General features: G+C 35.1%; 1 protein-coding gene across 1 annotated transcript in view; it reads left to right on the top strand.

The window, feature by feature from the left end:
• Usp25 (ubiquitin specific peptidase 25) overlaps positions 1–23,710 on the top strand; it is a 105,513-nt gene extending 81,803 nt beyond the window's left edge. Inside the window, exons 18-24 of the mRNA XM_028757207.1 lie at positions 1,237–1,376; positions 14,793–14,971; positions 16,145–16,223; positions 18,000–18,079; positions 20,593–20,716; positions 21,824–22,019; positions 22,331–23,710. Coding sequence (XP_028613040.1) covers positions 1,237–1,376; positions 14,793–14,971; positions 16,145–16,223; positions 18,000–18,079; positions 20,593–20,716; positions 21,824–22,019; positions 22,331–22,503 — 971 coding nt within the window. The 3' untranslated portion in view covers positions 22,504–23,710. The remainder of the gene's footprint in view (positions 1–1,236; positions 1,377–14,792; positions 14,972–16,144; positions 16,224–17,999; positions 18,080–20,592; positions 20,717–21,823; positions 22,020–22,330) is intronic.
• Positions 23,711–23,932: the final 222 nt, after the last annotated feature.

Here is a 23,932-nt window from a genome sequence, read left to right as displayed (position 1 = left end):
ACTCACTATTTCCAGTAGCAGTTTACCTTGTCACTTCTCATCTTCATTCTTTAGTAGAATTACTAATTCCTTTGTTGTATTAAATTATATTCCTATTTGTGCTGGGCCTTGGAGAATTAGCAGTGCAGAAGGAAAAGAGCATGTGTGCTCATGAGATTCTTACAGGGGGTAGGGAATACAAGCTTTAAATAAAGGAATCATTAAGTTTTAATTGAGGTAAAACATTCTATAAAAGGCAAGTCTGTGTGACTGTAGAATTGGTGTTCTCCTCTGTTAGCGATTTTCTCTTTGAGGAAGAGTCATTTGCCTCTATGGAGCCTCTGCATTGTCATACTTTAGGAAGGGACAAAGGGGTTATATACAGGAAGGACACGATGCGTTCACAACATATCCTCCCACACCATAGACTTATTAAAACCAACATCTAAATAATGGTGGGGCCTAGGAACTATGCTCTATAGCTGATTCTTAAGAGAACAAGTAAGTTTCCAGAAAGTGGTAGAGCATACAGGAAGAGTATGAAAAGCTAGGGTAAGCTTCTCTTTTAGTGTATGCAGAAGTAGTTGTGTGGGGGCCTTTTTGAGCAGAGGACACAGGATGACATAGGAGGAAAAGGGCAAAGCCCGGTAACGGAAAGTTTCTTTGGATATCCAGAGTTGTATTGGAAATGTTATGTGGAGCTCAAAGGATAGGTGGAGTTGGAAGTGCACTTTGAATTTTTTTCCTGAATGATATTTGAAGACACAAATTCATATTGGCATCAGTGTATCATTTTTATTCAGAGAGCTTACAAGGGGCGGAATCAAAGTGGAGATGGTACGATTCACTCAGGGTTAGGATTTGTTAGATGGACAAACAAGCAACCAACCAACCAACCTGTACTCATTATGGAACCCTATACCAAAATTGCAATGGCAATCCGGTTCTCCTTTTAGGCAAAAACTGGATGACTTTTCAAAAAGAGACTGGTACTTTCATGTAGAAATGCTTCCTTATGTAAAACATAGTGTGTGCATGTTCTTTAGTAGTTGAGTCCTCTTGGTTTTATTTTTCCTCTTTTTGGATACTTTTTGTTGGTAAGTTCTTGGATACATGCACTCCATTGAAGGATGCGTTTTTACAGCACAGCACTTAACTTGGTTACTATATAACTTCAGAATTAGAAACAAGCTCCTAGTCTTTGTATAGTACCTTGTGGTTTATGTTAGATACACAATTGATTCTTTTCTCCTGAAGCACAAGCAGGCGGACCAGACTATCTAGAGCAGCCATCAAGAAGTGACTTGTCAAAGCAGTGGAAAGAAGAAACTCTCCGAGTGATTGCCAAGGCATCACATGATCATGAAGATAAAGGGCCAGAGACAGTTTTGCAGTCGGTAAGAACTTTTCTTCTGGCTCTCGGAACATAGCCATGTCCAGCGTTCCTACAATGTAATGGAGAAACACCCTGCCTGGGAGTCAGGGGACACTGTGCTTTTGCCATGGCATGATCTGGGAGTGTGGGCTGTAACTTCCTCAGTGTATGATTTTAAATAAAATCCTCTCTTAAGTTTCCTGTCAGAGAACTAAAAAGACTCAGACGACAGGCTAATCTTTTCATTTGACTTGGAATTTAAAGAGACGCATAAAGTTCAACAGTATTTTTTCCCTTGATATGTCAATACTGGAGTAACTGAGAAATTAGTAAACAGTTGTCAATGTTCTATGTAAAGTATTTAACCATAAGTGAGAATATTACTAGAAAACAACTACGATGTGCAGTTTGTGTGTGTCCTGGATAGAAACTGTTATTATCATTTTACTGTAAAAGTGTACTTTACAGTTTGTTTTATGAGAGCAAATGGACCAGAGATGTAGGGTTGAGTCAATGAGTATGTCAAGAATTTAGTACTGCCACTTCCCACCCACCAAAACAGCCCCATGCGGGCTTACTGGAGCTCCTTTAGGATGTGAAGATTCTCTTCCTTGTAAGTGAATATAATAGGATAGTTCAGAAATTTACATGACAAAAGTTGTACTTTGCAAGTGACTTTGGCCTCAGCAATAGCTTGCTACCTTAAAACACCCATTAATCAAATTTTTTAGTAAATAAGGCATTCCAAAAGTTATATTGTAATGAACTAAAAAGCAGAAATTTTTTTACTTCTACCTTGAAAAAATATTACAGTCTTCTTAATATGAAAATTAATTTAAATATATTTTATGGTTATAAATTCTGCAAATGTCTTAGATTCTATAAATAAATTTAAGAACATCTGCTAACTCTAAAACTTTTCATGGTAGATACTTTGCTTCATGAGTCTAAACTCTTGCTCTTGAGGCCTTGGGAACAGGAAAGCCTGGGAAACAAGGACAGACAATTGGCATGGGAAGAGTACTTTTACCAGTATAAAATTTTAACTTGGGGTTCTTCATAAATTGGCATCTTGAGTCATTAAAGCCTAAGATATATCATGCTTTTAACTAGGCTCAGAAAACCAAAATAATAATTTGTAATATAGAATTATGTTTCATCTTAATCCAGCTAATTATAAATATTTTAATTTACATAGCCATCACATAAATTTGCATGACCCAGATTCATTGGTGTGGGTATCTTCTTATAATTAGCTCAGGTAAGAGAGAAAAGAGACTATGGTAAGAGGGCTCTTTTCCACATTCCTTGTCTCCTCAAATAATACTTCTGTTGCCTGTGAAATCTGGACTTGTTGAAGAGTTGTGAGCTTCTACTCCCTGAGTGCATTGTGCTCTTGGTCTCAGGACTGTTGCTTAGGACTCTGACAACCACTTCCTGTTACCTTTTTCCAGTTATACTTAGTGTATATCAGAAAATACAGTGAGAGGCTTCAGATTTCAGATACCATTTCTGTGATTTTTGTGTATGGATTTCATTTCTTAGTAGACATGCAGTCTTGAGGAAACTTTTTACTTGTGTTTCAGTTTTCTTCTTTTCTGACAAATTGAAGGGACTCAGGTTAATGCTGAGGATTTTGTGTGGTTTTGTTTCATTTTGATAGCAGGTGTCAGTGTGTGGGTTCCTTCCCCTCAGCACTGGGTATCTATCTCACAGATACACAGATTCCAGCTGTGGAGTAGGCATGACTCCGGTAAAACTTAGAATCACAGAAGATATCAGCAGTCTTCAAGTGTTCAGGCATCTTGCTTTCCTAGAGAGTGGCCTTAATTTCTAATGGAACGTTTTAGGATATTTGACAGTATTGAAAACAGATGGCAAGAAGGAAACATTGTGCCTGCTTCAGTTGCTGGCAGTGGACAGGCACTATCAACTCTGCCTACCCATTTCACATGTTTCCGTAGAACAGAGTCCCTGTATTTAGTTATTAAACGGTGCCATATAAGTGCCCCTCTGGCATGAAAGGGATATCTGATGTCAAAATAAAACAAAGTACATGCTCATTAATTCTTCAGTCACTTGAGTATTACTGAAACAAACAGTTTCCTCTGGATTGCATTTCTAGTCAGACTTAAGTTCTATAGTCCTGTGACTCATGTTCTCAATCCCTTCTCTGAGAACATTTTTACAAAATCATACAGCCAGTGAGTTTTAGGCTATTTTAATTTTTTCTATCATGCCAACCAAGGACCTTCCTAATTTTGTAGCCTTTATTTAGTCTTTGTTAATTTGTTCACTATATTTGAAATAATAAATGACTAAAAATAAATGTTTACTTTCAACTAGTTTATATGATACCTTCAACTAGTTTATACCTTCAACTAGTTTATATGGTAAATATTCTGAATGAGTTTGAGTTCTGTTGTGCTGATAGAACCTCTTTCCTTCCAGGATTATCAAAATCAACATTACGCTTTTGCAACTTAACAGTAGCACAAAGGGCCTATTACTGTTAACTCAAGATCTACCCAAAGACAATTCTTTTTACAGGGTTCCTGAAGCTATTTTCTTCAAGGTTTTTCTTTCATTTCACTTTAATTATATGTATGTTAATCTTTGCATGTAGGTTTGTACACATGTGAGTGTAAATGCCTACAAAACCCAGAAAAGGACGTTGGGTCCCTTTGAGTTGGAGTTAGAAGTTAGTGTGAGATGCCTGGTGTGGGTGCTGGAAATTGAATTCAGTTTCTCTGCAAGAGCAAGATGTGCTCTTTATCAGGAAGCTATGTCTCCAGGCCCCCTTTTCTGTCTTTAAAATAATAGATTGGGTTGCTAGTAAGTCATTACTAAAGTCCCAATATGGATTGTAATTTACTAGCTTACATTTCACTTGTGTTAATGGAGACCTTGCACAATGTCTCAAATGCTAGAAGTATTAACAATTACAACAAACTCATCTCGATAAAATGTATGTGATAGTAAGATTGGTTCAAATAATTACAGTATAAATTATTTAATGATTTGGCAATACTTACCATGTTTTAACAGCTGTTAAACACAAGATACTTAAATACTAACTCATGATCACAACAGCAGTGCAGAGTGGGTATTTATTTCCTTTGCAGATGATGAAAATTCAGATAAGTAGAGCACCCGAAATGTGTTACAAAATAACACTTGTGTTTTCATTGTTAAAGTCTATTTGAATATGTATTTCTAGAATGGAATATGTGTACAACCTTAAAATTCACTTACATTTCAAATAGGAATAAAACTTGTAAATGTTCTTATTCATATTTTGTATTTGAACTCATGTCTATTTTTGATGAAGAAAGTTCTGGTACACATTGCAATGACTGAAGCAAGCTGCCCAAATACTCCCTGGGCTTTTGCCATCTGCTGACTGAGAAATGGAGGACGTTCAAGTTCTAAGCCTGTTGGTTAAACAAGACTGTGTGAAAGCCTTACCTTTGCAAACTGCTGGGATTAGAGGAGGTCATAATCTTATCTTCATAGAATTGCAACACAGACTTTCTGGAGTAACTAGGATTGTTTGTCTGCCTCAAATACTACCGTTCAATGTCACTCTGGTCTTTATTATTTTTAAATATTTTAAATCTAAAATGCTTGGGGAAAAGCTACCTGAAGCATCTGGAGTGCAAAGAGAAAGGCTACAGTTTTGTGTCACAATTTGATTAATAAGTCTACCTCTAAGGTTTACTGTTAAGAGGTTTCACTTTATATGTAATGAATAGAGAGTATAGAAAGAGATTATCAGCCTCTGCGTGTAAAGATCTTGCTTCCATGGTTGTCTTTTCTAATCTGCTTACCAACGATTTTCTTCTGCAGAAACCTGAAAACACCACAAGCCAACCACCTTCTAGCCAGCAAGTTATAGAGGTGGAGATTCCTCACGTAGGGAAATTTATGATTGAGTCAAAAGAGGGAGGGTATGATGACGAGGTACCTTGGTTGCGGTGCTCTGCACGATTTGTTCTCACTCTTCGCCAATGTGTACAAGCAGTGCAGGCATGCCTATACCCACACGCTTAATGTCTGCTGCTGCATAACCTACAGCTTTACTTCGTATGGTGTGAAGCCTTGCCAGTTACTAACAGAACCTTAAATATACAGTGAAAGCGGTAAGCTTAGAGAACAGATGAAAAGAATGATTTTTTTTTAAAAAACACCAGTTTACTCTCAGGCTGATAATTAGAGTAAGATTTGCTAAATTATATAATGCCCATTTTGCATTTAAAAATAACATATTTTCCTAGCATACTACTAAATTACTTGTATAATTTATTTTATACTTTGCCCATCATTCCCTACCACTTGAAAGCCCTACAGAATGACTGCAAGATGGGTAACTGACAGTCTCACTTCTGTAGATTTATACGGTAACAACACACAGTATGCCTGGTGGGCATCACTGAAGGCTTGGAGTGTCTTCTTTTCCATGGGCATCCCATCTTCCTCCTTCTCTTCAGATTGTCTTGGCTCCCTAGCTGTTCTGCCAGCCTCCGGCGTTTCTCTTCCTCGAGAGAGTTCTCGTCTTTACAGTCCAGTTGAGGCTGAGATGCTTTGCTCCATCAGGTTATTACCATTCCCTTTTAGGTATTCTCCCCTTGAAATTCTCTAACTGGTTCTCTCCTGTGTTTGGGGAAGGACAGACAGATTAGCAGGTTTTGAATATTCACAGTAGGAGGTGGGAAAGCTAGGATGATTTGTAGTCAGAGAGATACCACAGCATTTTAGTGTTTGTATCTCTGGATAAGAGCTGAATGTGTGAAATATGTTTTCCAAATATATTTTATTTCTGCAAAATTTATTCCTGGGTTTTAATTATGATTATGGAAAAATTAATCATCTAATTTATAAGTATTATAAAGACAACAGTTATCACTGTGCCAATTTGAGAAAGCATGTCTACGATAGACTAGATTTGAGAGGGAGGGACTGATGAGAGGGTTTTCATAACCAGATAATGAGAGGTGGACACGTGCAGCCCTCCATGAATGATCCAGAATAAAATATGAATAATAGTTTCAGGGAATACGCGGAGGGAGTGACCACAGACTGTCAACTGCAGTGACACAGCGTCATGGTACTTATTTCTAAGACATATGAAAGACAGGCAGCCAAGAATGAACTATTTTGAAAATAGGGCTTAAGTAGTGTAGATAGAATGTGTGGTACCACATTACATTGTTTCACGTTTGCTCTTATACAAACTGATCCAATTTAATAAAAGTACTCATTTATTATGAAGCACCAAATTGCTTGTTTCCAGTGTGAACTGGTTTTGGCATTTGTGTAAGACTTGTGATTACTCACTCAGTACTACCTTTGGTGGGAAAGTTTCTGCTCCTGCTCCAGACCTGTATGTTTTGGTGTACTCAGATGGCATCCTTGCCTAAAAGTGCATGTGCCTTGAGACTCTTGGTTTGCTGACAAATACACTGGCTGCACAGTTGTACGAAGGTCCCTAGCCTGGGAGCAGCAGAGGGATCCAACTGGAGTTTTCAGAGGCTCAGCACTCCTTGAGCAAATGTACAAGCTATTTGTTTATTTACTAAGTGTTGGTGCCCTTTTGAAAGGGTTCTCTTGGAGGAGTATTCATTCTCTGCTTTGTCCAGAAGGGGGTGCCTTCTTATAACGCTGCACTTTAGAGAGAATGCTTTCTGTACTTTGTACAGACAGGGGCATCCTGTGAGCCAGCGGGGCCACTGCACAGATGACTGAATGGTGCTTTCACTTGTACATCAGAAACCATTTGCTCTCTTCTAAATGTACCATTTGATTCCTAAGCTGTAGAGAGCAAAAGGCTTTTAAGTTGCATGTAAATGGCTTGTTTCATGTTGTCAAAGGTTTTATTGTGTTTGTGTCGGCATTTTCCCAGTTAACCATTCAGAAACGCTTACTTTCCATCTCTGTGGCAGATCATGATGACACCCAGTATGCAAGGTATTATCATGGCGATAGGTAAATCCAGGAGTGTTTATGACAGGTGTGGTCCTGAAGCAGGGTTCTTTAAGGTACTATTAACATTTTCCTTTTTCAAAATGCAATGTCTTACAGCACCTTATCTCCTTAAATTTTTGTTTTCCTATCTGAATTATGACAATCTGGGAGCTACTTGTGTGTAAGAATCCAACATTCACTTTCTTCTTTAATTCAAATAATTTTTAAAAACGAGAGCATTTCACCTGAGTTACTGCAGTAGTGTTTTTCTCATTCATTGCCAGTAATGTACTCAAGAGATTAAGGGTATCTATTGCAATATGTTCCCTTTAATTTTCCTATTGACACTAAATCAATTCTTTGTTACTAGAAAGTATTTATTCGGTTCTTATGTTTTGCTTCATGTTCCTTGTTTTTCATCTATTCTGAGTTTTGAATATTCTCTTCAACTCTAGAAACGGGAGACCATCCAGTTAATTCCTTTCACCATCTCACACATTCTCTTTTAAGTGTGTGCACTCTCCAGAGACTTATTGTGTGCTTTCTATTTGAAAGATGAAAGCATCATGCATGAGGCATTTCTTTTTGAGATTTACCTAAAGACCTCATGTATGCATGCACACATGCACACACTTGTACACCAATACTCTAAAACTTTTTTTTCATTTTCTATACATTGTCATCACCTATATGTTGTCACCACCTACTCTCTTCCTCAGAAGCCAGACCTTCTAAACAGTGTATGGAACAGAAACAGTGTAATAATTTGCCTTCCTAATGAGTCCTTATGAATTTGTTAAAATTCATCAATTTTACTGATATTCCCTGGACTTTTTGAGTATCCAACTTGAAGTGTTAAGTTGCAACTTTCTGACAATATGGTTAAAGAACAAATTGATCAGCCTTTTAAGATCTAATGCAAAAAACTTAAAATCTCTTCTATAAAAAAAAAAAAAAAAGAAAGATGACAAGGCAACCAAAAAAGTAGAGAAAGGAGATTTGAGGAGATTTTGCGTGTGTTACTCTATTCTTTGTGGGTGGCTGAAGCTATAGATGGTATTATTTCCTTCACTCCATTCAGCCTTTCATATCTCTCTACTTGCCCCCCTCCCCATATACACTTAATTTGTTTTCTTTTTTGGTGTAGATTTCTGTGTTTGACATCAGTTCCTCCCTCTACCAGTTGATTGAGTGTTCTCTTACTTTCTTTTTACCAATTTTAAATGTTTTTTAATTTTTATTTTCTATTACTAGATGTTTTACCTACATATCTGTTACATTACATTGCTTCCACTACAGCTTTCAGTCAGTCCCCGTGGAGGCCAGAGAAGGACATCAGATTATCTTGGAACAGGAGTTACAGATGGCTGTGACCATGTGGGTGCTGGGACTTGAACCTTAGGTCCTCTGAAAGAACAGCTAGAGCTTTTAACCATGGAGTCCTCTCCAGCCTGCTGTTACAATTTTGTATTCTCAGAACAATATAAACCCAGGTTAACTTTAGCCATGCACAGCTCTTTGATTTGAAACCTGTTGTTGTTACCTTGGATGTTCACTTGACGCATTTTCTATGTTTGACCTATTTCTCACCTCCTCGAGTACCAGGTGCTGATGGACAGTGAAAGGAACAGCTCAGGAAAATGAGAAGTGACATTGTGAGCCAGGGATTGGTTAGAAAGGATTGGTTAGTAGATATGCTCTACTTTTATATAATATATAAATATAATAAATGTGCCTTTTAAAATATAGTAAATACCACACTTAATAATCTTTGATGAATCCCTGATTAGTAAGAATTTTCAAGGTTCATTAAGAAAATTGGCAGTTTGAAGAAGAATCTTCAAGATTCAATAAGAAAATTGTGAGTTTGAAGACTCACTAGTGGCTATTAAGATGTGAGCTTGTGATCTTTATTTTATTTAGACTTCCTCCTGGTATCTCTTTCCTGTCACCTCTCCACAGTCCCCTGGTACTTTTCCTCAGATCTGTGTGCACAGGTGACTTGTAAGGATGAGCTTGTGTATGGCAGAGTGAAAACTTAGTATTGCATATGATGGCTTCTCCTCCTTAACTGAGTTCCTTGAATTATATACAGTACATTTTATTCTTTTCAGTGCCAAATATATACTAACTTGATGGAAATGCTGCTTTTCTCTGTGTCTTAACATTCTCAAGAAAACCCTACGTTGACTTTACAGAGCTTTTTGACTGTGAGAAATTAAGTACTTTCAACTATACTTATTAATGAGTAATGATCAGACCAGTTCTTATGTTATTTCCTGTTAGAATGTCTGTGTTTGGAGGGGATGCACACACTGTGATGCACATGTAGAGGTCAGAAGTCAACTTGATGGAGTCTGTTCTCTCTTTATGTCTTTATGTGGGCTCTGTGGATGAGATTCAGGATGCCAGGCTTGCAATACATGTTGCCTTTATCTGGCGAGACATCTCACCACACACAGTTTTTAAATGATATATTTGTTTGGCAGTGATTACTTTATGAATTACCATAGGAAATTATCCTGTGGAAATGTCATCTTACAAGAAATAGAAGTAAAGAATGCAGGTTAGGCTTGAGTAAGTGGACTGGTGTGGTTTAACCTTGACTTAGAAAGAATCACACAGAGGCCTTCCCACAAAGGAGTCTACTGTTTGTATGCAGTATAAAAGAATTAATAGGCAGGCAGAGGGGGCTAAGGCACTCTACCAGCTCCCTTCTCAAGTTGTCTGCTTTTGAAAAGATTAGTTTCCATTTTAAGTATAAAATCTTTAAGTGAATGATTCAAAGAGGAGATTCACCAAAAAAGGCAAATTAAAATTACTCCAATAAAAAGAAAAAATAAAATTAAAAAAAAGAGATAAAAGTTAAAGGGCAGTTGTAAAGGACTGGTTGTTATTAAGTATTTGTACATGCTGGAGGCAAAGACCATATGGTACTTATTACCTACTCTAAGAGTAGCTTTTTATTTTCCTTGAAAGACATAAAACATCTTTATTTCTTTTTTTAAATTGAAACTGTTGTCTGTAGCTCTTACAGTAGTATCCTTAAGGGTTTGTGAGGTAAGTGGACTTCTGTATTATGAAATAATGTTCTTGATAGCGTATCATTGCCTCACAATAATTATTCCAAGCTGATACCTCATGATCACTTCCTTTTATACCTTAGTACCTATTACCACTGCTGCACCTTTCTTTACCTCTGATATAGAAAGCAAATATTCTAATTTATCAAAGGACTTAAAAGTACAGTGGAAGTGGGTTACAATCCAATAGATTATCACAGAAGGGACAGCTGCCCATGTAACTACCAGTCAGGCCACAAAGTGGAACTCCTGAGGTGCTCCTGAGTCACTTGCCTCTGTCTCCTCCCTGTAATCTCCTTAGCCAATTTCAACCATTTCCTTCTGTTCCTGTTGGTCTGATGCTGTTCCTTATATACTTACTTGGAACACTTTGTTCTTCAGTCTTTTCAGTGTGTCTGTCTCAGTATCATGTTTAGAATTCTGTATCATTGAATGTACTTATAGTATGTATGTAGCATACCATATAGACATAATGGTATTCAATCGTAAGGCGCTTGATTGATATAAAGGTTCATAAGGCATTACCCTAAACCCAGTAGATGCTGTTAGTGTAGTTTTGGATTGGATTTCTTTCAGGACGAATCTTGATTTCTAGTGGGGAAATGAACATTTATTCAATGGCAATCAGTATGATGAAGAAAAAAGGAAATAAAGAGGGATTACATAAAATTAAAGACAGAGCTGGTATCTAGAAGTCTTCTTAGAGAAAGTGATATTTAAACAACTAATACATGCATGAAAATATAGACCATGAATGGTTTTCTCTGACAGCCGTTTTCTCTGTCTCCTTCTGGGGATAGGTATATTTACTTAATCTTACCCATATATTTATATAATTTTTTTTCTATTCCTAAACTTATTCATTATATTAATAACTTAAAGAGGGGTTGTTCTTTCTGTTTCCTCACTTTATATCTTTCTGTAGTTATTTCTCCATAGTGTGGTGAACAGTTACCTAAGCCATAGTTCATACATTTACCACATTATTTTACCTTTGTTTTCCATTGGGCTTAACAAATTGAATTTAAACATTCTCTTAGAGGATACCAAGCCTGGAAATGATGTGGCCTAGCCACCTGTGACACATGGAGGAGCCTATGGGACCAGAATCTTAGCATTCCTACAATTCATTCTTGCTCTAGGTTGAGAAGTGGGTTTAAGATCTCTGTGATGATGTGTCTAGTTTTAAATCCATGTTTTCTCACTTAATTCTGCAACTGTGCACAATATGTTAAATTATCAGATACAGTGCTTTCATTGAGACATGGTGAAATTAAATGTGTGATCTATTTAGGAGGAACTCATTAGACAGTGTCTGTCACAAACAATTCAGTTGAACTTGTTGATTGTGATATGTGATTGACAGCTTTGTTGCTAGATATTTGAGTCACTTCCAGTTATGAACATTATTCTATCACTAAATACTTGGCACAAATATAGGAGACTAAAATCATGAAGCCAAAATGCTTGCAAATTTTAAGTGCTGTTAAATGGCGGTCGTATTTCTTCACTTTTTTGGTTTTTAGCTTATTGACAGTTCTGTTTGATCTGTGTTAAGCATCAGTATCTTCGCCAGGAATATTTTGCCTGCTGGTATTTAGCATAACTGTCTTTATTCATTTTATATTGTGGAAATTTTTATTTATTTATGTTAAGTGAGATTTGATAATTCAGCAGTAGTTTTCCAGTTGTATTTTGTGATTTATAATCTTTATTTTATACTTCCTTGTGGTATGAATTTTAATAAGTATCTTTTTTATAAATATAAGAAGTCTTTATGACTGCTTCTAAAACCACTAAAATCATTTATTCCTATGACTTCATGCTTTCAAACTTGACTTAGATTATAGGATTTCAACTTTCTTCAAAAGGAAAAATATCTAATACTTCCAAAGAAGTTTGTCTGATCCATCCTTTATTTTATACTGATTTAAAATCCCATCTTTATTATATAATAATTCTCCATTGACAACTGGGATTGTTTGTGTCTCTATATTCTGCTGGTATATTTTTCTAAGCAATGAACATATTGCCTCATGCATCATTAGTGTATTTGAAATTTTATACAATAAACACATGCTCATTTTTATTCTTTATAAATGAAATACTTTGTGAAACTTATTCAGTTTTTAAGATTTTTAGAATTAATTGTTACTTTTTCCCTGAACTCTTAGTGAATTTGAGTTCATGTGTTAATTTAAGATGAAAGTGGAAGTTATGTTCTAATAATTGATTTGTTTTTAAAATGGCACTGGATATGGCTTTTCAATCTGTCATCCTTTGCTATGTATTTTCATAAGGGTTCATCATTTTACTAGATAATTAGCTTATATTTTACATTGTTCTAAATGCATAAATGTTTTATTACAAAATGGTACATACAAGTTAGGATGAACAAAGATAATACATTTCAGAATATTTGTCTTATTATAATCCTATGCTTTTTAACAAATTTTTAGTGTAGTCTCTTGATTATGTCATTTAACTGTTTTCCCAAAAGTATCTCATTACTTTTATAATAGTTTAATATAACATAAAAATATCTGTTTTTATCATGTTGACTATAGATGTTAGTACATATTCTTAATGTCAGAGTAATGGTAAGATATTCATTTGTTAGGTAACACCTTATCAAGTTCATAGTCAAAAGCTTTATTTTATTACGATTATTACTTGAATGTAGACATTGGGCCTTTTAGAGCCAACCAGGTTTATTGATTGTCATAATATTTCACATTATAATTATGTTATATTCTTGCAATATCTTTAATAATTATCTTAAAATATATCTCAAAATAGAAAGCCAAAATAATGAAAAATATAATTAGAAACATGATAGAGTCATTTGAGGCAGTTTATCATGTTAGCTTTAATCCAGTGGCACTTGTATATAACTATGCTAGAAGAAACAGCACATAAATCTGTCCTTTTCTGTTACTAGTTGAGAAAGTATAAATTGAAAGTGTTGTGACTAGATTTGCTTTAGAACATTAGGATACTCACTGAGTAAATCTAGGAGATAAGCACATAATACACAGGGGTATATAATTTATTCTAATGTTTAGGATACATTGGTTTTTGAAAGTACATTAACCTCTCCTTACCAAAAATTGAAAAATAAGATTTTTTAAAAGAAATCATTGTGAAAACTTTATATGTGTTATTTAAAAATGCAGTAACCCTGATAATCTTAAATGTCAAAATACATTTTATTTTTATTGTGATCTTTAAGCACTGCAATAAGACTTGACAGTTTATCTGGAGGGAGAAAGTCATTTTCCCCATGGGGAAAGTATTTTTGAAAATTTTATCACTATAAAAAGTGATCTTCTGTTTATCTTCTAAAACATCTTCTATTTTTAAATCTTTGTTGTATAGAAGGGACTGACTAACCTTAAGTACTATTTACTGTAAATAAAATATTTCAATACATGGCTTAGTTACTTTTTTCTCTAAAATATAGCAACATAGCTTATAGTATTATGTAAAGTTATACACAAAAAAGTGAATGGAAGAAACTAATAAGCCTTTTTAATTGAAGGAAATTTTTGTAATGTGTATTGCATGTAACCTAAAGTATTTTATGATTAGCAGAGCTAGAACTTAGATACAAAAATAAAGGGAACTTTTGAAAGTATTATTTTTAATCATGTGGGCTTCGTGTGATTAATTAATCAGTATTTGATATGTAAGTCTATACATATTCATAGTTATATATCATCTAGATTGTGCTCGTATGTGGAAAGATATATTAATATTTTATGTTATTAGTTCTCAATTTTGAAGCATTTTATGGTTAAAGAAACAAGTGATACTGTAGCATAGATACTATATCACTATTACTACAGTCATAAAATCCAAATACTGTAGTAGCAGTCATAGTCACTTGAGGTGACTAGAACCCAAGCACCTTACTGTGACTGCTGGTGAAATAGTTGTATTAGTGTAAGTGCCAGCAAGAACCACACCTTCATGTACAGGTCTGGGTGCTCTAGAAATGTTCAACTCTTCTGGAACTCTGGCATGTAATCTAGTGCTGCAAATATACACAGGCGGAGAGTAGCAAAACACCTCTAGTGTTGTACCCTTTGACAAAACTCTGGCACAAAAGTGTGCATTTCACAAAGTTACCCACACCATATTGAGACACTGTGTCATCACTTTTGTGTGTAGAAACAAAAGGACATTTGTAAGATGATGGGATAATGAAGGTCTTATGTAGTTGATCATTCAGAAAACTCTTTTAACATATGGAATGTGGGGAAACTTAAATGAACCAGCTTACTTGCACATTAAAAGGTAAAAATGAACATTTAAATAATTTCCATTAAAATAGTGAAGAACTTTTAAGTTATAATTAATTAAAATCTATGCTCCTGTTTGTTTTCTAGGCAATTAAATTAGAGTATTCAAGGCTGGTTAAGTTGGCCCAAGAAGATACTCCACCAGAAACAGATTATCGTTTACATCATGTCCTGGTCTACTTTATCCAGAACCAGGCGCCAAAGAAAATCATTGAGAAAACATTACTCGAACAATTTGGAGATAGAAATTTGAGTTTTGATGAAAGGTAATATAAAAACACAAAGCATCTACTTCATGTGTTCATTCATTTCTTATTGTTCTGGTTAGGTTTGGTTTTGTTAATCTACAGTGTAAGTCTTTTGTGTGTATAAAAACTATAACAAATATAGCACAAACCTATCTCACATTAATTTGAATGTTTGCTTTTCTATTTCTCTAAAATTTCTAGCTATGCTCTTTTAATGTTTTACCAAAAAGTAATTTGGATAATTCAAATTCGGAGTAAAGAAATCACTCTTCTATGGAAGAAAATGTGATTTTTCAACATCTATACTGTGGGGATTTTAGGCTGGGTAATTTTATTGTCAGGCTTCCATGTGGCTTATCAGATACAGCAACATCTCTAACCAATAGTGAGAGAAGCCAGTCCCTTGGATTAGAAAGGCTCAAGCATCTCCCATGTATTCCCAGTAGCCACTGGAAGCTGGAAGGTGAGCTTACCTCTCTGTGACAAACCATGAAGAAGGTCTAGTCATGCATACAGAAAATAGGTATTGATAATTATTTGATATTAAAGATGACATAAAATAGTTAATTTTTCACATGTAACTATGTTTTGTCAGAATGTGTTATAAAACTCCTAATGTTAATTTTTTTTCTCATTAGTCTGAATTCCATTTAAACAAAACTCCAGGTATAGAGTTCCAAGATACAAAACGTTACTTTTTTTTTTTCTGAGACACTTTATAACCATGATTGTCTTTTGGAACTTGTTGTATAGACCAGGATAGCCTCACATTCACAGAGATCTTAAATCTGATTTCTGAGTGCTAAAATTAAAGGTGTGCACCTCTGTATCCAGTTCTTTTTTAATTTTTTAAAAAATTTATTCGAGTATATATTACATTGTTAGGGGCTGGGGGTAAGACACACTTGCCTCCCATGGTATATGTGTGAAGTTATTTGTGTGTGTTTTTGGGGTGGTGAAGGGTGTGAGACATGCCTCCCATGGTATATGTGTGACAGTCAGAGGACCACTCTAGGCACTTGTGAGATCTGCTGATTGACTCTGACAAGGCTATCAAACCTTTGCTCCAACCCACTTTCACTTGTGGAGATTTTGTTTTTCTGTGTCTGGTAATTTAGTTTGATTCAATATGCTTTTATGGTTTTTATAGATTTTGTTTTTGATATAGAAATGCCTTTCCTATATTTAAAGGTGTCACAACATAATGAAAGTTGCCCAAGCCAAATTGGAAATGATCAAACCCGAAGAAGTGAACTTGGAGGAATATGAGGTACTGTGCTTTTGGGAAATACTGACCTCTAGTTGGCACATGTCATAAAGGAGCATAGGACTAAATGTTTTAAAGAAAACCTTTGGTTTTTATGTTTATAAGTGCTCTTGTATTTCATAAACTAGTTTTCAGTTACTTCTATAGATAGCTTTTTGCTTAATAAGTGCAATTTATTGCATTAATGTTGAAATTGCAAAGATTTATCAAGAGCTTACTGAACATTCTTCTAAGCACCACAGGTGTATTGACTGATTTAATCCAGATATTAACCTCTAATTCCATGGAACAATGGCACAAAGTGCTCCTCATACCTCCACACAATTATCCTGGGAAGCATGTCTCTCTCTTCCCCATAGCCAACACACACACACATACACCACATACACACACACACACACACACACACACACACACACACACACAAATACATTTTTAAGAGAATGCTTAAAAACAGCCAGGTGTGGTGGTACATGCTTTTTATTTATTAGTTATTTTATTATTACTGGTATGTACATGAGCACAGGGGCCACAGGAGGGGGAGATGAAATGGCTGAAGGTTTCACAGGTAGGAGTTAACAGCTCTTGGACAGCAGATCAGTCTTACAAATTTAACTGCCATTCTATCTACACTGATTATTTGCTATGTTTTCTACTTCCCCGTTGTTCCATCATACATGTTAGAGAGATGTTAGACAATCATTTTAGCCATTGCATGCCATCTGAAATTGTGATTCTCAGACAGTGCTATCTGTGAATATGCACATGCACACTTGTATCATGGCTTATCAGATTTGTCTCGGTGTGTATACAAAATCATTTACAAAATTCAAAATGCAGTATCTATTTATGCTTTTAAAATTAAGTCTGGAAATTTACTTTTATGTGTCTCTTTCATTAATCTTTGGTTTTACTTACAAACTTTTAATTTGCTGCTTAGAGTTTCTAAGGTAACTCCAGAGTAGGTAACAGGATCTTGTAGAATTTTACCTCTTTGTGAAGATGAACTAATAGTAAAATTATGATTTGAAAGAACTAAAATTGTGTGTACAGTGAAGGGTCGTGTAGAGAACATCCTTCTCCTCTCCGTTAGCTCATTGGAATGGAACCAGAACAAGTTTACAAGTTTTGGTGGAACTTTCTTTAGATAAATCCTATATTGAATGTTTTATTTTTGAACTAATTTTTATTAAACATTTTTTTTTAAAAAAAAGAGGTTTTGTTGTTGCTGTTTGTTTGTCCTGAGTATCCCTGCCTACTATTGTTTGTGGGGTAAGGAGGCTTACTTTTCACATATGTCACAAAGTACTTGGAAACACATTTAAAATTCCCTCATATCTAATAATAATAACTAAGTGAACTATGACCGTTTTTATTTCCTTAAAATTCTGTATCAAGCAACAACTTTGAGCTCTGGACAGAACTGTATCAATAGAATATTCCTGTCTGTACTATCCTAATATTAGTAAATTTTATACTGAAGAATGTTTTATGGGAAGAAAAAAATAACCATTTGGTCACCCTGCCATTTTATTATTTTATATCTTATATTCTTAACCTTCTAGTAATATTAATTTCTCATCTATGACTAAGTGCCTGATAGATATTATTATTACTATAATTACTATAACTATAATTATTATTATACTAGAAAGTAGTGTGCTAAGTTATTTAAATTTTAAATTCATTTCTCTTCATTTGCATAACTATCATAATGGTGCATTGCTTGATATTCTTATCATAGTTTTACTCTTTTCACTATTATATTTTTATATATAGGAGTGGCATGCAGATTATAAGAAATTCAGAGAAACAACTATGTATCTCATAATTGGACTAGAAAACTTTCAGAGAGATAGGTAAGAGAGGACAAATATGTAGAAAATGTTTGTTCTTATCATTAATTCTATTCAGTAATTGACATCTGATGCAAAATATGTATAATACATTTTAATGAAAGTTTTAGCCCAAAACAATTTTAAATTAATAGAATATTGCAAATTTAATTCAATATTAAATACCCTCACTATAAAATATATTTTGTTTTTACTCTAAATCTAAAACGTTGGCATTTGTGTTTTTGTTCTTCATAGTTTCTTTATTAATTTAGTTCAAATTTGTTCTCCAATAGTTTCACACATGTACACATTGTTTATTCATGATCATATTGACCCCCACCGTCTCCCATCTCCTTCCCTGACCTCTGCAACTTCTCCCCACCAAGTTCCCTCAAGCATCATATCTATCCTTTTCTGTTTTTTTTCTTTTTCTGTTTTTTTTCCTTGCCCACTGAATTGACCAGGGCTGAGTTTAAACATTGTTTATTATGACCATGAGTTTGCATATGTGTGTAAGAGCCTAGTGGACTATTATAATTGAAAGTTTTGTATGAAACCCATCCATAAAATATGGAGAACAAAGGGGCCCAGCATATATAACTAGTTATATTCCCCACAATGAACCTGGGACATCAGTGGTTATTATATTCCTATGTGAGTTTGACTTACATCAGAGGCCAGTCTTGTGTCTTCATCTGAATTCCCAGGTACCATAAAGAGAGCATTTGTGATAGAAAGATATTCAGTGATAGTGTCTTTGCCTACTATACACAAGGCCAAAGATTTAATCCCATTGCACACCCACAAAAAAACAAGTTTTTCTTTAAAAACCTCCAAATGACACATACATTTTAAATTGAAGAGAATTTTAAAATTTCAATGTATTTAACTATAAAATTCTTATTTTAACTTTATTTTTTAAGTTGAAAATAGATTTTTAAAATAATATAATTATCAGTTCCCCTCCCCCATACCCTTCACACTTTCCCACCCACCCATACCCCTTCTTTCTTTTGTTATAATACAAATAGTCATCTAAAAATAATAAAATAAAAAAACAGTATTTTAAATCTTATTACAAAAACATTTTTATGTACTTTTCATTTCTGTTATTCACTAGTTTATATTCATTTCTCCATTCATTATTTAATTTCTAATTTAGTATCAAAACACTTAACCTAGTGATTTTTTTTAAGAACCTGCTTTATTTTCAAAACAGTATCTTACTGAAGCCAAGCAAAATAACTAGTGACCTGTTTCTTCATTTGCATTTGTAAACTGTAGGGAGCTCCCACTAAGGCAATGGCATGTTTTTAATGACAAGTGGACACTTATTTCTAGGATGTAACTGTCCAACTGTCTAAGGTGCTACTAACCTTGAATGACAATTTAGTTTTCTACAATTATTGATTCAGTTTCTTAGTACTGGCCACATTCTTTGATCCATTCATGCCCACTCTATATACAAGAGTTCTTGCTGAGGGCCTAACCACTATCTAGCCACGGCTCTGTGGCCTACTAATGCTGCCTGCCATCCATGAGTGTTATCTTGTACCAGGGTACGTAATGCTATAAGAGAGTGGTCACTCAGTCCCATGTTTGTCCACCATTCTGTCAGTAGCCTGCCTTGCCAAGCTCATCACTGTTGTAGTTGTACTGTCTTCAGCAGTCAAGACTTGCCATCAGGTCGAGAGTGTTTCTAAAGGCAGTGTGCAGCCTGGAATGTTTGTGGTTTGTGGAAACCTCAGTGACCAACAGTTCTAAAAGAAATAACTCAGAGAGGACACTCGGCTTCTTATTTATTCTCCTCTGGTGTCTAGTAGAGTCATTGGTGTCCTGTCATAGTGTATCTGTTTCAGTGTGTGCGTGTGTGTGCATGTATGTACTAAGTTTGTGTAGTATGCATCTGTATATCTTTTTAAAAAATGTCTTTGGTGGTGTTTATCCCTCCCCACCTCCTCAGCTCCTCTGTCCTACCCTCACTCTCCCTTTCCAGTATAACCCTTCTTAATTTGTCCCAGTAAGTTTCCAAATTGGAAGTATGTTTTCTGCTTTCCACCCATCATCTCCCTAGGGCACTTTAATTTTATGTTTTTCTCAGTGGTCAGAAATTTTTCTCTACATACAAAAACCTGACTTACATAATCGTTGCATGGGCCAAATGATATGTCTAGGTATAAAGTAAACAAAAATAATCTTTTCATACGAAAACACTGTGTTATAAACATTGATTGTTGGTCTCACATCAGACATAAATTTTGGTCCTAAGTAGAAAGCATCAAACACCAGTATACAAAGACACAGAATGACTGTTGACTATTGCAGCTGAGGCCATTCTCCCATGTTCTTTACTTCTTTCATTTTACTCACCTTCCCTAAGGTTTTTCTCTTGTTAAAAAATGTGTATTTGTTCATTTAATGCACTGGACTTATTCTGTTATAGGAAATCGACATTTAAGTATATACTTAGATTGTTTTATAACTGGAGATTGCTTCATAATACTGAAATACTAATATAATGTGTTTATTTTAAGTTATATAGACTCCTTGCTGTTCCTTATCTGTGCTTACCAGAATAACAAAGAGCTCTTGTCCAAGGGTCCATACAGAGGGCATGATGGGGAGCTGATATCACATTACAGAAGAGAGTGTTTACTGGTGAGTATAAACTGCATGTCTTTGCATTTTCCTTCTGTTAGACACATTCTACAGGTTTGCACATAGGTAATTGATTGTAAATACTGTCAGATAAAAATCATAATGGTATCTACATAAAGTGTTTTTTTTAAATAAAAAAATACTGCTTTCCTTGTATTTCCAGATTGTATCATTCTACTGCCACTTCCCTTTTTGCTGTAAAAGGAGGACTAGATCATGAAGAAAGATTCTATACAGCCAACAATTAGTTTCCTGAGAGTAGTAAAGCATACTTAATTTGCAAAATTTCATTGAACAGATTACCTTGTATTTAGTCTCTCTAAAATATCATTATGATTATTGCAGATATTAAAGTTACTTTGAAAACATTTTTATCTACATTATGTAACTTTACACATGCAGAGACTTTGATTAGTATACACTAAATCAGCTAGCTCTCCCATGTGAAGTAAAAATTCTCCTAAAATTTATTTGATTACATTGAATTCACTATTTGCTGCCAGCATTACCCCCATCTATAATGTAAACCACTAAGTAATACGAGGAAAAACCTCTCTAATTTTGTTATATGCATTAAATGTAAGAATTTTTTTAAAAGATTTATTTATTTTATTTATATGAGTACACTAGCTGTCTTCCAACACCCCAGGAGAGAGCATCAGATCCCATTACAGATGGTTGTGAGCCACCATACGGTTGCTGGGAATTGAACTCAGGACCTCTGGAAGAGCAGTCAGTGCTCTTAACCATTGAGCCATTTCTCCAGCCCAAGAATTTTTAATAGGATCTTTTGATGAAATATTTTTTTCTTAGAACTATTCATTTTACATCAATTTTAGTGTGAAGTGTGGTCTTTCCAGGTTTCATTGAGAAAATTGAAAGACAATGATTTTATTTTCTTTTTCTATTGTCTTTATTATCTACAAAGCTTTTTCTGCGAGAGGTGTGTGTTTGTTGTACACATTGGTTTCATTGTACCCAATTGCTATTTGTTCTGATATTGTCTGAACATATTGATCATGTTGCCTTCAGTATGCTCGTGTTCAGGTACTCCATTCTTCACTGTAAGATGAAGCAAACTGCTTTCTTTTCTCTCATTCCATTCAGAAATTAAATGAGCAAGCGGCAGAGCTGTTCGAGTCTGGAGAGGACCGAGAAGTGAGCAATGGCTTAATTATTATGAATGAGTTTATCGTTCCCTTTCTGCCCTTGTTGCTGGTGGATGAAATGGAAGAGAAAGACATCCTTGCCGTGGAGGACATGAGGAATCGTTGGTGTTCGTACCTGGGGCAAGAAATGGAATGTAAGTTTGAGCAGTGCTGTTAGTGCTGTGGCATGGGCACAGCAGCAGAGGAGGCCCTTTGTCATCTTTGGCCTCGTTTGATATCCTGGAGCTCTTCCTCCTTCACACTATGGCCACTTCTCTCCTTCACAAGCTAGGATGTGCACATTTCTGTTGCCATGTACCTTAAAAAGCAAACAACAAAAGCAAAACTCAGATCCCGAAAATGAACGTAATTTCATGTGTTTAAAAGAGAGTCCTCTCCCATTAAAAGCCTACAGAGGCGCTCCTTTCCGTTCTCTGTGTTGAGATAAATTTATTTGTATTTGCAGCAAACCTCCAAGAAAAGCTGACGGATTTTCTGCCAAAACTGCTTGATTGTTCTACAGAGATTAAAGGTTTCCACGAGCCACCAAAGTTACCTGCCTATTCTGCGCATGAACTCTGTGAGCGATTCGCCCGAATCATGTTGTCCCTCAGTCGTACACCTGCTGATGGAAGATAAACTGCCCGGATTTCCCGCGGTCACCATAGAAACTCTGTTCTCTCACCCCGGTTTCCTGCCGCGGGGATTGCTTGCTGCTGCTAGAGTTTTTAACTTTTTATTTTAATAACTGCAAAAGACAAAACGACTATGCCGACCTTAGCCAAGACTGCAAACAATAAACCCGAGAATCGCATGGCATTCACCTTCTTTTATCCGAAATCGATGTATAATTACAAATGAATTGATTTCTTGTGGCAAAACTATACTTTTGCTGCCTTCTATTGCAGTATTTCCTCTCAGTTTTCTTTACGAACAGCTTTCCATTTAGTCTGGAACTTCCACGACTAAGCCATTAAGTGTTCAGCACTGTGTATGATACATAATATTTGGTAGCTTGTAAGTGAAATCAAAGAATAAAGTTTTATTTATGGCTACCTATGTGTTTGTAAGCAGGTATATTGTATAATGGTGTGTATTTTAGTTATATACATGAGTTTAGTCATGGGGTTGGCACTGGGTGATGCATACAATAATAGCCCTTTTGTGTTAGTATAATAATGGAACCATATTGGAAATGTACTAAGTATTTAGCACTTCAGTGTGTCTATATCAACTAAGTTCTTGGACCTAAACATATGTTTAGTCAGATTTCACTAAAGTGAGTGACTGGGTTTTAAGTCAAGCTGCAGTGAAACTTTTAACCTTTACTTAGATTAAACGTTTGTTCTTTTATGTATGTGTAAATAATACAAGGTGATTATTTCAAGAGAAACCTGAAAAAGTACTTGAATAAGGGCTATTGTGAAATTTAAAAAGAAAAACAAATGTGCACATATACACACATACATGCACATACATGTATTCTTCATAATGGAGGGCAATGTTTTTCATTATATAATTATTCTATTTTTGTAAATTATATACTACTTTAATTGAGAAATGTCCTCTACTAATCAATGCTGTGAAATGAAATTGATACTGTTCAACTAGGGATTATAAGAATCTTAACTTTTTATTTGCCTCCTTTTTTTTTTCCAAAAAAAGGTAAAAGACATAGACTATTTTATGAATGGAACTACTGTTTTAAGATCAATGAAGTGATGTTGCGAATGAAAATCTAGATTCATGCTTTGAAGGTAATCATGTTACCACCAATCTATTTTTGAATTTATAAAAATTCTTTATAACTGATACTTTGTTAGCATAGTAAAATATATCCTTATGCTGTGTGTCTATTGTTTGTTGTAGCGTCACCAAACATACACTCTACAAGTGCCTGTCACTAAAGATCCAACAGCACAGCCAGGGCTTCTCAACCTTCCAAATGCTCTGACCCTTTAACACAGTTCCTCATGTTGTGGTGACCCTCAGCCATAAAATTGTTTTGTTGCCACTTCATAACTAGACTTTTGCTACTGCTATGAATTGTAATATCTGATATGAAGGA

Source organism: Grammomys surdaster, unplaced genomic scaffold, assembly GCF_004785775.1.
Source record: "Grammomys surdaster isolate TR1022 unplaced genomic scaffold, NIH_TR_1.0 126153, whole genome shotgun sequence".
Taxonomy (NCBI): domain Eukaryota; kingdom Metazoa; phylum Chordata; class Mammalia; order Rodentia; family Muridae; genus Grammomys; species Grammomys surdaster.
The sequence above is the reverse complement of the archived record's forward strand: the minus strand, read 5'-3'. Positions and strand labels throughout refer to the sequence as shown.